The sequence below is a fragment of the Pogoniulus pusillus genome, chromosome 2 (assembly GCF_015220805.1).
Source record: "Pogoniulus pusillus isolate bPogPus1 chromosome 2, bPogPus1.pri, whole genome shotgun sequence".
Taxonomy (NCBI): domain Eukaryota; kingdom Metazoa; phylum Chordata; class Aves; order Piciformes; family Lybiidae; genus Pogoniulus; species Pogoniulus pusillus.
Window position 1 is genome coordinate 47,347,926 of NC_087265.1, and position 16,536 is coordinate 47,364,461.

Consider the following 16,536-nt stretch of genomic DNA (forward strand, 5'->3'; position numbering starts at 1 on the left):
TCCAACCCAACCCATTCTATAAATTCTGTGACATTATGGTGAGCATAAAGCTGTAAGATGAAGGATGACCCAAATCACAAGTAGCTCTGCACATGTTTTTGAAAATAACTACTATTTTTCACAACCTCGAGCTACTAGGAGAACAGAAATTCCAGAAAATAAAGTCAGTTTCACTCCAGAATAAACCCAGGATTAACCTGTTACCTATTCTAATCATCATTAGAGAAAGTATTGGGATTTAGAAATGAGAGCCTGAAGGCAGTAACAGGTCAGCATTTGTAGATTTTCTGCCTCCAGAAGTTTTGCTTTAATGCAGATTTTTAATTAGCTTACTCTAGACACAGTTCTGCCAAGAAGGCAAAGTAGCCTTCAGCAGGTGCTGTCTGAGAGCACCCAAAAGAACACTTTGTGCAGCAGACTACTTAAAGCTTATTTACTCCATGTCAAAGAATGCACTGGGTTCTATATGCTCACAAGCTCCCTGGTGTGAAGTGTGGTCTCTAGACACAAGGTGAACTAGGAGGCTCAATGGCAGTATAGAAGGGAGTCATTTGTCTTGTTTTGAAAATCAACTTTCATTTACAAATAACCCCAACACAACACCACTGCTAATAGGAGAACACCACTTCAACTTTCCAAGGAAAAACTGCAGAAGAACCTTCTACACCACGGGAAGAAAACAAAAGTCCTTGTTCAAAGGTGTTGCATAGCAGCATCGCAACTTCGGAGCATAGGATTCCAGAAAGAAGAAAGTTAAAGCAATCACTGAAAGGAACATTACAAGTGAACAGGTGTAATGCAATAGGCACAAAGATGTCTGCTCCTGTTTAGCCTTTTTCTTCCCCTGTTCTTTCTCATTATGGCTACACTAATTTCCTTGCCCAAGCTCCTTTGTCTCATCTGGGGAAAGTCGACTGGGCTACACTGGCAATTAAACTGAAGAGAGAGAAGCTAATTGCCTAATTATTAGAAATAAGGAAGTTTAAGATCTGAGGCCAAGAGGAGGCAGCTGAAAATGTCTTCCAGAGTTTATAGGAAACTAAAAATGCTCAGGCACCTGCTTTGTTAGTTTTAGCCTCATGTTTGTTTGTGATTAATATCTAAGATAGGATTGCAGGATAGTCCAGGTTTTAATAACACAAAGTTCACACAGTGTTGAAAGTACAATCATATGACTATTCCTAAACTGATTCTAGCATGTTTCACCCTCTTCTATTAGCACTTTGACATACAAATCACCTTACAGCTACTCAACTGTGTTTTGAATGTAGGAAAACTATATCCAGGCTTTTGCAGTCCTCAAAGCCTTTGAAATAAGCATACACTACCAGTGGAGCTGTCATCATCTCCAGTGTAAGCAAACCAAGCCCACATCAGTACCTTAAACTTGGTATGAAGCTTTCAGCTGAACAGCCCTGTAATAAAGCACTAATTGATACAGTAAAATACTTGCCCCATTCAATTAAATGGCCCAGTTCAATATCTAGGGTGTTTTTTTCCCTTCTTAAAACAAGAAAAGCCCATGTATTTTGGATACAAAACCTGATACTTTGGATAGAAAACCTGAGACTTTCTGCAAGAGATAAACAATCACTTAAGTCTTTTGAACTTTTTATCAAGGTAAAAAGGGATAAAAAAAGTAACTCAGAAAGTTTTTCTACTATTTTATAGAATTAACCAGGTTGGAAGAGACCTCCAAGATCATCCAGTCCAATTAACCAGACCATGGCACTAAGTGCCTCATCCAAGTTTTGCTTGAACACCTCCAGGGATGGTGACTCCACCACCTCCCTGGGCAGCCCATTCCAATGCCAATCACTCTCTCTGACAACAACTTCCTCCTAACATCCAGCCCAGACCTCCCCTGCCACAACTTGAGACTGTGTCCCCTTGTTCTGTTGCTGCTTGCCTGGCAGAGAAGACCAACCCTCACCTGGCTACAGACTCCCTTCAGGTAGTTGTAGCCAGCAATGAGGTCTGCCCTGAGCCTCCTCTTTTCCATTCTAAACACCCTCAGCCTCTCCTCACAGGGCTGTGCTCCAGGCCCCTCCCCAGCCTTGCTGCCCTTCTTTGGGCACATTCCAGTACTTCAACATCTCTCTTGAATTGAGGAGCCCAGAACTGGACACAGCACTCAAGGTGTGGCCTGAGCAGTGCTGAGTACAGTGGCAGAAGAACCTCACTCATCCTGCTGGCCACACTGTTTCTGAGCCAGGCCAGGAAGCCATTGGATCTCCTGGCCAGCTGGGCACACTTCTGGCTCATGTTCAGCTACTATCTACCAGTATCCCCAGGCACCTTTCTTACTGGCTGCTCTCCAACCACTCTGTCCCCATAAGTTGATGACTTCTGGGAAAGAAAAGAAATACACCTGGCATAACCCATCCCAATTGTGTGCCATCTCATCTACTGGGACTTATCCTGGAATTCTAGAACTACTAACTTTCAGAAGAATGGCACAGAAATGATGCACAATTTTAAGAGCTATTATTCAGATTTATTCCTCTGGCAAAGTATTCTCAAAAGAAGTATGTGAAGCTTCAAATACATGAAGCAGGCAACAGCACACGACTATGATTCAAATCACATAAAGAATATACATCCAGGAGACACAGGAAGGAAAAGTCATGCAGGTGCAACAGATGCTGATACTGGAACACCTTAGAACTTTCAAAACTAAAAAGCACTTTGTTAAAGACAGCATATTTGCACCCTTCAAACTAAGAACCAACCTGTTTCAAGAACCAATTAACAAAACCAGTTTTCAATAACATGTTAAAATGTTGAGTTTCCCGGTTGAGTTTTGAGGATTTGAGAGTTTTTAGAGGGAAATTATGGGGGTATTCATTTGGGTTTGTTTTGGTTTTGAGCTTTTTCATTGTTGTTAGGTTTTGTTCAGGGTGAGGAGGTGTGTTTGGGGTTTTTTGTTCAGTTTGGGTTTGGTTTGTTTGGGTTTTTTTTGGGGGGGTTGGTTGTTTTGTTGTGGATTATTCAAAAAGGGAGTTTTAAGATGCAGATAGTCAGCTAGAACATAACATTTATTCCAAGAGACACATCATCTTAATGAAGTAAATCAAGGAAATTTGCATTTAATTGGGAATGATCTACACTGAGCCTGACCCTCCTCTGCCAGACAGATCACCAACTCTTATTCTGAAGCCCTGCAGAATACCAAGCCAGTAGTGTTCTTTTCTAATAACCATCCTGGGTAGATCAGCAGATGAAACAGAACTTTAGATCAGTGGCAGGTCTCCCAAGTTCCCACGGTGCCACAGATTTACTAAATGGGATCAGCATGTTCTAAAAAAAAAAAAACCACATGATAATACAAGGCAAAAAAGGTTCTACAGCATCAAGCAGTGCAATGCTTTAAACCTCATAATCAAAGTGACAGTTTTCAAGTGCCATTTACAATGCCCTAATCTGGAAACATCCCAGCTAACCCATCTGATCAACTATTTCACAGATGGAAGCACTTGATGGCTAATTGGCAAGTCCATTATTCAAATAAAATAGCTATCTGCACTTCTATTCTCTATATTCCAAGTCAAGGTGTAAACATTCCTCACAAGACACAGGTCATTTGTTTCTCCTTTCCTTCCCATTTGGATATTTTCCCTTCCACTCTGCCATCAAGGATGTTAATTTAGAAACAGAGAAACAGTTTTCTTTTCTTTTTTTTTTTGCACTAGAACAGTTGTCTGCACCAACAGAGCAATGTAAATTAATACTTCCAAAAATCCATCATCAGATTATGCCAACAGCATTTTTTACAAGTGCCATTGTTTCACCCTCTCTTGTCACATCTGGATTTAGAAAAATAAACTGGACATGTCAGCATGGACCAGAACTTGTATAGCTTGGATTACTGTTCTGAAAGCCTTGGGGAGAGAGAGCTCTGCTAAAAATGCACTTAATTTTCTCACACTCTCAAATTGTAACTAGCAGGATTGCCTAATAGAGGCATATGTGAAACTGATTTCACTAGGAAACAATAGTTCAGCATACAGAATGAAGAGGAGTGTTGCTCTAAATTCCTGCCTGCTACATAAGTAGAGTGCTTTTACTTACCCCACAAAGGCTGTTAATTTGTCTGCAGCAAATGTACAATGCAAAGCAAAGTATTAAATCACTAGTGAAGTTCTGAGGTAGGCAGTATTCCAGGTGAATGGAAACACAAGATGGGAAAGAATGAACCAGGAACAAGATAACTAAAAAAAAACACAACAAGGGACAGGAAGGGAAAAAGAGGAGACCTTACAAGAGAAGGAAAATGTGAGCATTGTCAAAATCTGAACTCCCATGAACTACAAAAGGATATTTAGGAGCTAAGCATTTTGTCTGAGACATCACAAAAGGATATTTAAGAGCTAAGCATTTTGTCTGGGGCATCACAACACTGTCAAATTTTAACAGTTCCCCTATTTGTTTTTTTTAATAAGCTTGCATCACTCATGTGAATATCATGAGAGCAGAATTTCAAATGCCTACCATATGAGGCACATAAGACAATTTCTGCATGAAGTACTGTTGTAAAGGTGGTCTCATCTATGGTAGCAAGTTCAGAACTAATCACGGGTACCCTCCCATGAAAAGAACACAAAGTTAATGATCAAGTTCACTCTCAGAAAATAGTGTAGATGGCCTGTACAATGCCAAAAAATTTCAGATCCTCCTCCTCCCTCTCTTGTCCACTGGCTGTCCCATGAAGACAGTCTCTTGAACACCTAAGACTAGACTAAAATGAAAGGAAATGGCTCAAAATTTCTAAGGCATAAGTCATGGGAGGGAAAATTTACTGTTGAAATACCACTTTCAGATCACTTCCATAAAGATTTGTTTTATTAGCCATATGGAATTTAGCACCAACCACTTCTGGTCAATTCAACACTGAAGGCAAATCACTCAGCATGCTGCAGGAAGAAGTATTAAGAGAAGAACAAGAATCTACAGAAAGCAGTTTTCAAGTGTAGTGTAAGACACCAAAAGAAAAGAAAGTAGTGAAAAAAACACAAAGAGTACTTCAAACTCAAACATGTTTGAGTTTGAAAATTAAGGGAAAAGACAAAAGCAAAAAATCCTCACCAGAATATAATCAAAGGAGGTGGTTTTACAAAAGGGAAAGAGCTAAGCAATTGCTGTTGAAGCAGCAAATTCAAACCAATGAGAAATAATTCTTCAGCAGAGACCAAATAGGAACTGTGCTGACCAAGCATTTGCTGTTATATGTACAGTAAAGTAAATCAAACATGCTGTTAGCAGAATTCATATGATGCAATCCTTTAAGAAACCCCCAACTTAAAAAAAAAAGAACCCCACCACCCCAAAAACTCCAAATTCTTATGTAACTGCCTTGAAAATGCTTATCTTCGTCTGCAAGACTATACACACAGATGACCCTTAGGTTAGCAAGAATGACTCATTGCTATGTTCAACCTTAAAAGTAAAACCTCCAGAAAAAGGCAACTGCCACACAACAGTAAGAAAACCTAAAAGCTTTGTACAGTTGTCTAAAACAATGTAGTGCAAATGAATGGTAAGGAATTTGTTCACTTCCTAGCAGGAGAAAGTATGTCCATGAAATACTCGACCTCACTTCCACCTAAAAATGATCTGGTTCACTCTGGTTGATCTCTTAATTATCAATCAATCAACATTCAGAACAGAAGTGATTTCTGAAGGTCCACTGAAACACTGTATTTTAAGGATATAAAATTCTTTTTGAACAGTCTGCCTGATGATATAACACATAAGAAGGCTACAAAAGCAATTCAGCTTTCTGGCTTTTTTTTTTCTCCACAGAATCAACCAGGTTGGAAGAGACCTCCAAGATCATCCAGCACAACCTAGCACCCAGCCCTGGCCAATCAACCAGACCATGGCACTAAGTGCCTCATCCAGGCCTTCAACACCTCCAGGGATGACGACTCCGCCACCTCCCTGGGCAGCCCATTCCAATGCCAATCACTCCCTCTGACAACAACTTCCTCCTAACATCCAGCCTAGACCTCCCCCAACACAACTTGAGACTGTGTCCCCTTCTTCTGCTGCTGGTTGCCTGGCAGAAGAGACCAACCCCACCTGGCGACAGCCTCCCTTCAGGTAGTTGTAGACAGCAATGAGGTCTGCCCTGAGCCTCCTCTTCTGCAGGCTGCACACCCCCAGCTCTCTCAGTCTCTCCTCACAGGTCTGTGCTCCAGGCCCCTCAGATTTGTCGCCCTTCTCCGGCCATGTTCCAGCATCTCAATCTCACAAATACTCACCAATTCCTTTAAGAGACAATGACATATTTAAAGAAACACAGAGCAGCTTTGCAGGAGTTCAGTGAGCATCTTCTGAATGTTCTACTCTATTGTCTGCCACAATTTTCCAGCAAGCTTTAAGTTAAAGCTGAGAAATTGAGAAAGCAGCAGAGTTAACTGTTAGTTTGAAGAACAGCTTTGATATGCGTCAAGTTCAGAGAGGACTAAGAAGTGAAAGCTTAAGTGATTAGACTGCGCAGATGTTAAAAAAATGAAGAGTCATGAAGCAGGCTGGCAGCTCATGGAATAAGAGAAATAACTGCTTAAGAAAGTGAAACTAAAAATAACTGAGGGCTGTCTGAAGATTAACTAAGAGCGTGAATAGAATTTTAGCTATAAAAAGGAAAAAAATATGTACCAAAAGTTACAGCTTATTTGGCAAAACACCTAAGAGCTGCAAATCAGCTTAGAACGTTTCATTAAATGCTCCAGTATTAAACCACTCCTTTCCTACTTATACACAAACAAAAGAAGCTGTGGGCTTAGCAACTCTAATCATCCCAGAAGCAAACTCACGTGCGTGCATCATGACATCGAACACAAACAGGACTGATTTCTCCAGAACAAGAGTCTGGATTCTAAACTCAGATCAGAGACCCCAAGGCACATCTGGAAAGCAGAGAAAGGCCACCTAGTGTGGCCAGCCAAGAGTTTACCAGATCACTTTCCTTAAGGAAATAATTCTTCCTACACGATTCAGATGAAGTTCTCGAAGGCTCATCCTTCCCTTTGTCTGCAGTAGTCACCCCAAAGTAATAAGAAATGCTTGGATTTGTTTTCAAGGACTGCTGGCCACACCACTAGGCTGAGGAAAAAAGCACTAGGACTTGTTCTAGACCAGTATCACAGCATCACAGTATCATCAGGGTTGGAAGAGACCTCACAGATCATCAAGTCCAACCCTTTACCACAGAGCTCAAGGCCAGACCATGGCACCAAGTGCCACGTCCAATCCTGCCTTGAACAGCTCCAGGGACGGCGACTCCACCACCTCCCCGGGCAGCCCATTCCAGTGTCCAATGACTCTCTCAGGGAAGAACTTTCTCCTCACCTCCAGCCTAAATCTCCCCTGGCATAGCTTGAGGCTGTGTCCTCTCGTTCTGGCGCTGGCCACCTGAGAGAAGAGAGCAACCTCCTCCTGGCCACAACCACCCCTCAGGTAGTTGTAGGCAGCAATAAGGTCACCCCTGAGCCTCCTCTTCTCCAGGCTAACCAACCCCAGCTTCCTCAGCCTCTCCTCGTAGGGCTGTGCTCAAGGCTTCTCCCCAGCCTCGTCGCCCTTCTCTGGACATGCTCCAGCATCTCAATGTCCCTCCTAAACTGGGGGGCCCAGAACTGAACACAGTACTCAAGGTGTGGTCTAACCAGTGCAGAAAGCCATACTATGTGTGTATGTCTCCCACAGGAACAGGACAGCTGCCAGGGAGGCTCTTTTGCTGCAACTACAATTACAGAAGTGAGAAAAGCGAGAGCAAAAGAACAAAAGACACAGTAAAACACATATATGTGGCTACAACTACCTGCAAGTGCTAAATTTAACTCAATTACATCTCAAAATTCACATATATTTCAGTATCTTACAATGCCCATCACAATGTGATCCAAGGACTAGGACATTCAATTGATAAAGAAGCAAGTGGATATGCTTGGCCAGTCTTCATGTTCTGAAAAATCTGTATTATTTGCAATGCAAATCTTTTATTAATCTCTTCTTTCTGTTTCCAGTGCTTTCCAATCCAAACTTGAAAATACTCAAACACAAAACTAAAGGTTTATGAACGTTCTGTCAACTCCATGCCAACACAAGAGTTCATACTGACAAAAACACACCAAAAAAACCAAGCCAACCAACCAAAAAAAACCCCAAACCAATCGACTCAGGCTGCAGCAATGATTTGCACACACTTCTGAGCCATTTCTCGAGTAGAGATTACTACTATGAACTCTGTTGATACTAGTTTAAAAGATAATGAAAGGAATATTCCAGAACTGATTAATGTTAAAGAGATGTTATTGACAAGCCACATACTAACCTGTCCCAGCCCAGGCACACCTCCTCCAAGTCGCAGAAGTCTATCCATATTTCTAGAAAAACAGAAACAAAGGAAAAATATTCCCAAGCTCTGAAGTATTTACTAAATTGCTATCTATGTAATTCACCTTTAGTCACTCAGTATGTCAAAAATATTGGTGGTAATTACAACACAACATCAGACTTCCTGTTAATTAACACCACATATTAATTCAAGAAGCTGTCTTCCATGCTAATTAACAGACCTTGTTTTATTGCTTTGGTTTTGGGTTATCCCCACTTCTGAAGACGAGCACTCTTGTCAAACTTTCCCAAACTTTTCCATCATTCAGTTAATTGGGGGAATTTTGGTGCTCAAGAACAGCACCTACATCCACAAAGTGACTAAAACTTATCAGATATACAATCAAGTTTACTCCAATTTGTTCAGAAAGCATAAATAAAAAAAAAGTGGAAGTAGGGATTTTAGCATCCTCATTAGTAAGTTCTGCGCTAATTAACTTACAGCTTGTCAGTTATCATCAAAACTGCACGTGAAAGACACTGAGCAGATTACAGAGCTCTGAATTAGCATCAAAAGCTTTTTTTAATGAACTCATTATACTAAAAGAAATACTGTAAAGTAAACATTTAATGTGTATATAGTTAGGAGACTAGTGACAATACAGGCATTTAATACATGCACCATTGCTTTAGCACAATGCAAATCAAGCTGACTAACTTTTTTTTTCATGCAACTAATTTATTCCAATCAATGCAACTAACTCATTGCTCCATAAATAACAAGCTGCAAGATGTCCAGCTGAAAAAAAGAGATTACACTGGTATTTCTCTGGGTTTATTCACTTTCTACTGTTGAAAAGCAATCTAATATTAAACTGGGGATATCTAAGTAAGGGCTCTGCCCAGATGTGCCTTTACCTTGCTTGCTTAGCTTATTCAACTTCTTAGCTTTATATAACAGAATAAAGTAATAAGCAAAACTTACTGAATATGACTTATTAGATAGCTGCTTTCAGCTTATCAAGCCAGTTCCAAGAAACTATAGAAATGAGTAAATTTTACTGGCTTATTTTACTGTGAAATAGAAGATACAAAAAAAAAGTAGCAGAAACTACAATCTTAACTGCAGAAGCTTTAATACAACACAATAAAAGGTGTTCAGGTACAAAAGTAATTGAGAAGAGCAATTTGCCAAACACATTCATCCTCCTAACTGATGTCACACGACACATAAGTAAATGATATAAACAAATTCAGACTGCATTAACAGTACTAACTCAAGAAACTTCTTGTTAAATTAATTATGCAAAGCATCTTTGAACTTATTCTGGAAAAAATAATGTGATTCATATGTTAAAATATGTTGAAGGTGAATGTCATCTATTTTTTTTATTAAATTTGGTATTTTTACTAACGACAGTAACATGTTTAACTTCAGTTGAGACTAATATTTTAAGCTTCTTGTTAGCAAAAAAAGAGGCAGCATCTGAACAGACTACTAGACAAAATTTTCTAAGTCCTACTTAATTGTGTATGGAATTTCACCCATTGTAAACAACAATAGCTAAGACATATGGACAAATAGTACTATTTGCCAAGTTCACTTTCTTAGCTTAAAGCACTAGCAAGCTATTAATTTACTTTCATTCACTCCCTTGATGTTGCAGAACATGCAAACCTAATAACTGCAGCCTCAACTAACAATACCTACTTTCTTAAACCTATTCTGGCACTGTATGAATGAAAAAGGAGTTTATTTAAGGGTCAATGGTTATGCTTTTCAGTCACTGAAATCAAGCTATTATGAGCAGCAAGCTGCACATTAAGTGTACATATTTTTCCATCAAGAACTACAACAAATTACAAATCAAGTTGTAGGTTTTCCATGGAAAGGTTAAGTTGCTGTTTAAAGCTATTATGTAAGCACATGGTAAATGGCTTCAACACAACAGTCAGGAGTACAAATTAACACCAATAAGGTTTCATTTTACCCCTCTATGGTAGATACTCCTCCATTTAAACCCACAGTGATTCATCTTTCATGACACTAACAAGGAATGAAAAGTAGCTGAGAAGTAGGTTTAAACTACTCAAATTATTTTAAGCAACCACAGTTGCACATTTAATCTTGGAGGTCTCTTCCAATGTGGTTGATTCTATACAACTGGTAACACTAAAACTGGCCTTTCCTACAACTAATGTACCTTCATAAACTGATGAAGTGCATTACCTATGTACACTTAAGGCATAATACTGAGTTAAAAAAACAACTTACACCTATTTACATCTCACTTTAGTACATGAAAAACAATAGTTGTTTCTAGCTCATGAATATTCACATAATTTATTCAGTACCTCATTTATAAAAAAATATTCTGATGGATATTAAAGTTAGATTGAACTACAGTTACACAAACTCATTTATCACCACAGATTTCCAGGTTTTGGTACACTAAAATCTCATTTTCTTATGGAACTGGAGAGATGTAACATTTCCCACCTAATTATCACAGACCCACCACTAAACTGAAGATGTTCATAATCTTAGGACAGTAGCCCAGAGAAAATCTCCACAAACCAGTCCTAGAGGTACTGGAAATTATTTCACTAGCTCTGCAGCTTGACTAATACTTTACTTTCTGCTTGGTACATGAAGCTGGTTTAGGTTATAACATATTTAGACCAAATCATACTTTTGTTTGCTCAGTATAAACGTCTGAAGGTTATTGATATAAATTAAAACCCATATTAATTTTGTGTTAATCCATGGTGCTCAAATATTACTTCAGCCATAAATTCAATTTATTAAATAATGCTTTTGTAAACTTTAAATTAGCTTCAGAAAGTTGTCCATAATTAAGCTAACTTTGGAACTTAGAAACAAAGCAAACAAACATTTCTAACCTGGTGCTCTGCAAGAGGTGATCACAGAACAAATTCAGCAGCAGCTCCCACTTTTGGACTGTGAAGATGATGCTCGTAGGTCTGTTTCCTATAGAACAAAATAGAAAGGAGGGGAAGGACAGAAAACTAGTGAAATCTAGAAACAACAGCACATATAAAAAGAAATGTTACACTGAAGAATAACCCAAAGAATGCTTTTACTTTTTTTGCTTGTACCATACAACACTTGGAAGCTGTTCATGCTGTGCCTTGCCCAGGTACTCATAACACCAAGCAAGATCTCTCAAAATTACACAGAGAAGTATTTTAATAACCCCAGTAAGCAATTTAAAGCTTTATAATAATTCAAAAGGCTGCAAGAGACTTAAACTATGGCCTTTTATTACTATTTTACACTTTTCTTTAGCCAAGAAGACCTAAGCACCAAGAGGAAGAGCAGCCTACAGGCATGGTCAATTTTTGGTTTTACTTCAAACCCAATTACTTTGCCTGGATAAGTCACAAAGGCCTTCAGGTTTGCCTGAATTTAGGTTTAAAGAATGCTTCACATTCAGTTCAGGAGTTAAGAGTTGTGTTATCCTCCTCCCTGAGAACACTGCCCAATTGCATCCAGTCAATCACTTGTAGTGCAGTGTTTCAGAACAGATCTGTGAAATGATCTGTGGCCACGATTTGATAGACAAATTTTCAATGTCAATGTTAACATAAGGAGCAGTGGAGAAGCTGCTGTTGCTTACCAACTCGATGCTGCTCTCTCAGTACTGCCAGGATAGCCATTTGTGCAGCCTTGTCATAAACTGATAGGCTAACAAAAGCTTTCATTTTAACCCTGTTCACTTCTGTGAAAGGATTCACACTGCATCCCAAAAACAGTTGTCTTGGCAGAAGAGATAAAGAGGTCTTGGAGGAACTGACTGCCCCTAATGCTGATCCAGATTCTAGAAGACAATTATGTCAAATCACTCTTTAAGCTAAAGCTAGCTGCTTTTTTTTAGTAACAAGGTAACTTAACAGAAACTGTAACCAACTGCATCTCAAAGAACACAGTAGCAAAGGAAGACACATTAATCTTCCTGGAAAGTTAAGAGGAAAGAATGAATTGAAGCTTCTTGGCTGATAAGCTGAGGTGGAATTCCACTAACAAGTCAGAAGTTGCTACTGCTGACAGCATTGCCAAAGGGGAAGATCCAGGAGACACGAGCTAAGACCATATCACCTGGCAGCTATATTAGCACAGATTGCAATAGAACTGCAACCAATTCATAACCAGGCTTCAGAGCTGCAACCTAATTCACTTCTGTCTGCCCAGGGGTCTTGCATTCCCTTCCCCACTTCCCACAAGGATATAAACTGATCTCTCTGAGCTCGGTTTGTTCACTGGGGAAAGCACACAACATGGTAACCCGTAGTTCAGTATTTTTCCTCCCTCCACTGCTAGGCCAGCTTTAATTACACACTCATCTGTTGTTTTTCACACACACACATATACTTACAGACACACATAAAACCACAACAAAAGCAAACCAGTTCCCTTCTGTTGGTAAGGAAGAGTTATCAGTTTTGTTTGAAGTGAAACTTTGAAGAAGTGAGTAGACATATCAAATAAGTTTCATACCTGAAAACTGCAGGACATTTACCTTCAGAGTAAACCTGCATTATGGTGCACAGCAGGATTTGCACAACATGCACTGACTGAGATCAGTGTGGTCATTGATGGCATTTAAAACAAACCAGCAAACAAATTTAAGCAGCTCTGCTGCTTTTGTATGTGTGATGGAAACACCTCAGCTAAAAAAAAACCAAACCCTTCATCATATGACAGTATATAAAAGCCCAAAATCTCCATTCTTGCAGTTTTCTTTTAACTGTTGTGGCTTCAACAGGGAAAAGTCTGTGGTTATCAATAACACAGTAGAAGCATGCACAGAGCATGTCAAAACTGATGTGAAACTTTTTTAAAACTCATGTTTAATATTTGCTCATAGTACTGCTGTTAGGGATCCATAATAATTAGCAAGTGTTGTCCATTAGGAGAGGTCTGTTTCACCATTCAGTTATTGGTTACTACTTTCAAGACACTTAAATGTTGACTTAAACGCTTTTAATAATGAAAACATTTTCACTTGGGTAACACAAGAATGAAATTATATAAGTGCTTTACACACAAATATATAGAGATATCAATCAAAAGCTATTGTCTTTATACTTGACATGTTTCAGCATGTATTCTGAAACCAACTTGAAACACAACCTTAAATTACTGTATCTCTTTGAGTGAGACAAGTTTCACACTACAGTGCACTATTTTTATCTAGCATTAACACTCCATGATGCAATCCTTCAAAAAAAAAAGAGGATTCTCCTGGACTGATAACTTGCATTAGTTAAAAAAACAAACAAATAAAAAACCCCAAGCAAAACACCTCCACCACAAATAAACAAAACCCTAACAAAACATGCATGGAAGAGGCAACGCTGGCTACTCAACAGCCCTATTAGAAGAGAAACTATCAGGCTAGACTCTGGTGACATCAATTTACTCCACAATCTACTCCCAGTGATTTCATGCAAATCATTTCATCTTTTGGAACTCAGTTTCTCCACCTGAGAGTACAAATGAAGCTTTGTGGAAGCACTTCCACATCTCCTGTCGAAAAGATCCACATGGCAGATGGATCAGTAATTTTACCATTAGCAATTAAAACAGTGGTTTAAGCTGTAACTATGACAATTTCAGCTGGGATAACAAACAGCTCCAAAAGTAAGGAGCTGAGGAAGTAGTTGAGGAATTTGACTTTGCTAAGAAATATAATTTCAACAGCAAAAGAACAAAAACTCACTGCAGGTAAAGTCACCAACCTGAATGAGAGACAACTGAAACAGAACAGAGAGGTCACATGTGGCAAGACAGGAAAAGAAGGGTGAGATGTGTGTGTAAGTCTGTCAATATATCTTCCTGTATGCTTTGTATGAAACAAGGAGAAAAAAATACCATCAGCTCTCCATAACCTGGTCATTAAAGCTAAGGATGCCACCAATGAATGTGGTCTTAATAGTGCAAGATCAGAGCTACATGACAATTTTGCATCCATAATGCATTCAGGTCTGTAAACCTGAACCACATCGACCTCAATTTCAATAGACCTGGGCTGGACTAGGTGTGCATGTCAGTCTCTCAGACTCTGCTTTCTGATTTCCAGAAACACAGCAAACCTGATTTTACTACATTCAATACTGAGCTGGAGCTACTGAAGTAACTCAGACCCAAGGAGACTACTCTAAAGCTACTTAAGTATATCCAAATCAAACTTACAAGTAACAGAAGGTTCATTAAGAAATTATATCAGTAGAGAAACCCACCAGATACATTTAAATTTTATGTTGTATATGAAGTATTGAGCTTCTCTGGAGCCTGCAGAAGCAGGGGTATGCACCAAACCGTTGTGGAACTGTCCCTGCCACCAACTCCACACTAATTTTCTATTATTCAAGGTATTGTAGCTACCTGTCCTTCTTCATCACACCAGATGTTAGGAGACAATTGTAGCTACTATTAGTACACACTCCACAAGATCAGTCAAGATTCAATAATTTCCAAAAAGGTTTATGAAATATTTTTTTTTCATTTGGTATTATTTAACTTTGAAGCTTGCTTAATGATAGATACCAACTCAATACCCTTGACGTGGCCTGTTATAACATGCTGACAAAATGCAAATTTCTCATTAAGCTCTATGCAAAACTTAGTTCCTCAAAGTCACATCAAAGTGATTGAGAAGCAATTAATTTGCAAGCCAATTTCTGGATTTACTCACAGATTTTTTTTTCCCTTTTTCTGCAACATAACCTCACAAACAATGCTCTTCACAGCGGAGTTTTCTTCCAAGTATACTCTCTCTATCTGAAGTACACAGCTTGTGCAATTTGACTTACAAGGGGTGAAAGCTTCAACATGAATCTGTACCTTTCCAGCTATATACAGCCTTCAGATCATTTTTCATGTCTCTTTTCATGTCTCAATCCTTCCTGGCTTTTTGTTTCTGGTGTACTGGAAGTGAGCACAACTTTTAAGAGATGTCATCAGCACACACTGAGACTCACCAACTGTTTCCAAGTATCCCACTGTATCACATAGATTCCTTCTGAAAACGATACTTAAGTCTGCTGTATGAACAGGAACAGCGCTGCTAATTTTCATTATCGTTCCTTTAATTCTGTTTCATCTTTCCTGACACGGATTAAAGGTTTCTTGTTCACGCCCCCCGGCCAGCGCTTTGTCTTGTCTTCCCCCTCCCTCCATAACTCGAACTGAACTCTCTGGAGCGTTTTCCTCCAGAAGCAGTAGCGCTTCAAACCAAGCCCCTCTGATGGGACTCAGTCTGCTGCTGCTCGCAGAGTAAACCAGCAAAACAGACTGCGACATGTGGGGTCCCGAGACCCCGTCCGAGGCTGCAGCCCTGGCACTACCGAGGCGAAACGTGAGGGCTCCTCTCGGCCGGCAAGAGGCTTGCCAGCGGCCGGGCCCGCGAAGGGCCAAGGCTCCTGCGGCCCGCTCCGCGGCTCTCCCTGCCTCACTCTCCGGCTCTCGGTCGCCTCGCTCCGCCTGTTTACATCTACGCTGCCGATGCAAGCAGCACAACTGTGGGCAGGCACCGTCGACCCCACAGGGCCCAGCATTTTCCTGGTCCTGGACCGTACCCCACGAGGAGAAAACCTACTCCTAGGCCTACGAGACCTGCTCCGTGTTCCCTCCCGGTGAAGGCACAGCGCCGCTCCCGCCCCGCCCCCCCCCCAGCCACCTCCCTGCCGGAGGATCGGGCACGATCCCTGCGGGCCGCTCCTCCCGTCGCTGCCACTCAGAGGCCGCCCCACGCCGCGGGGAAGCCCCGCGGGCAGCAGAGAGGGCCCCATGGGCTGCGCCGAGCCCCCAGGGCTCCCTGTGACGAGCCTGCCCTCGACGCTGGGCCCTCACCTAGGCGCAGCCCCCTGGCCGGTCCCGCCGCGTAGGCCCGGGCCGCCGTGAATCAGCCGGATTTCATTCAAACCGAATCCGCCCAGGCCTCCGCAAGCGTTTCCTGGTTCGGAGGGCAGCGCGGAGGCTTCCGCTGCCGCAGCCCGGGAGGGAGGGGCTGGGCGCCATGACAACGCGGCCGCCCGCCGGCGCTCGGCCCGCTCAAACCCGCGTCTGTCCCGGCGGTGGCGGCTGTTGCAGTCAGCGACCTTCCTCTGGGAGCTAGAGGAAGGAACCAGGCTTCTCCCGGGTGTCTTAGGGGCGCGTAGGACGCAGTTAGCGAG

General features: G+C 41.0%; 1 protein-coding gene across 2 annotated transcripts in view; it reads right to left on the reverse strand.

Moving 5' to 3' along the window:
* Window positions 1–16,323, reverse strand: part of PSMD14 (proteasome 26S subunit, non-ATPase 14) — a 54,977-nt gene extending 38,654 nt beyond the window's left edge. Inside the window, exons 1-3 of one of the 2 annotated variants that reach the window (XM_064164225.1) lie at window positions 16,214–16,323; window positions 11,242–11,329; window positions 8,336–8,387 (exon numbers count right to left, since the gene is read on the reverse strand). In XM_064164225.1, the coding sequence (XP_064020295.1) occupies window positions 8,336–8,383 (48 nt within the window). In that variant the 5' untranslated portion in view covers window positions 8,384–8,387; window positions 11,242–11,329; window positions 16,214–16,323. Of the gene's footprint in view, window positions 1–8,335; window positions 8,388–11,241; window positions 11,330–15,342; window positions 15,455–16,213 lie in introns of those variants that run through there. The other variant, XM_064164216.1, reaches the window with a different exon arrangement.
* Between the last annotated feature and the right edge of the window lie 213 nt (window positions 16,324–16,536).